Genomic DNA, 813 nt, shown 5'->3' with positions numbered 1-813 from the left:
TTTAATCTATTTCTTTGTCTTAGAGCCTTCAGGGAGAGTTAGAACCCGCATCATTTTCCTGGACGTATGAAGAAATTAAAGAAGTTCATAAGCGTTGGTGGCAATTGAGAGATAATGCCGTAGAAATCTTTTTAACAAATGGCAGAACTCTCCTCTTAGCATTTGATAACACCAAGGTAAATTCAGCTTTATTAGTAGATGTGTATGTTTTAGTGATCGTGGGCCAATGAAACTATATTCATACTGATTATAAAGGTTTCTGAAATCAGATAAAAATTGCCTTATTTCTTAGTCCTTGTTAAACTGAAGGCTTGGTTATATCAGGATTATTTTTACCCTCCAAAACTGTGTTAAATTCTGATTCCTCAAAATGACTGAAAAGGGTAGTTAAAACTTGCTCAGTGTTGAAGTAGAGTCCAAACCCTATTTTGAAACCAACTCTCTTCAGCTATCCTTTCTCTGCTCTCCTTCATAGAAAACTCTGGGGAAGTTATGTCCACTTGCTGCCTCCAGTTCTCAAATGCTCTAGCCAGACTTTTTTCTTACCACTCTGGTCAGGTTCATTGGTGAGCTCCCTGTTGCTAAATCCTTCAAGGCCATATTTCTTAGTCCTTGTCTTCCTGGACCCAGCAGCAGCATTTGACAAAGCTGAATATTCTTTCCTCCTTAAGGAAAACCTTCTTCACTGAGTTTCAGCTCACTCAGTGCTGGAGTAGAGTCCATTTTTGACAAACCCTGTTTTGACCACCAGTCTCTTCAGTTACCATTTCTTTGCTTTCTTTATGGAAAGTCTCTTGCTGCATCTGAGGCTGT

At 39.0% G+C, this 813-nt stretch overlaps 1 protein-coding gene across 8 annotated transcripts in view; it reads left to right on the top strand.

The window, feature by feature from the left end:
- LYST (lysosomal trafficking regulator) overlaps window positions 1-813 on the top strand; it is a 196,209-nt gene that overhangs the window by 131,697 nt on the left and 63,699 nt on the right. For all 8 annotated transcript variants that reach the window (XM_003797445.3, XM_023517645.1, XM_023517644.1 and 5 more), the window contains one exon: window positions 24-176. In XM_003797445.3, the coding sequence (XP_003797493.1) occupies window positions 24-176 (153 nt within the window). The remainder of the gene's footprint in view (window positions 1-23; window positions 177-813) is intronic.

This window comes from Otolemur garnettii, unplaced genomic scaffold (genome assembly GCF_000181295.1).
Source record: "Otolemur garnettii isolate 467f Iridium unplaced genomic scaffold, OtoGar3 scaffold00116, whole genome shotgun sequence".
NCBI classification, from domain to species: Eukaryota; Metazoa; Chordata; class Mammalia; order Primates; family Galagidae; genus Otolemur; species Otolemur garnettii.
This window is presented reverse-complemented; position numbering and strand designations above follow the sequence as displayed.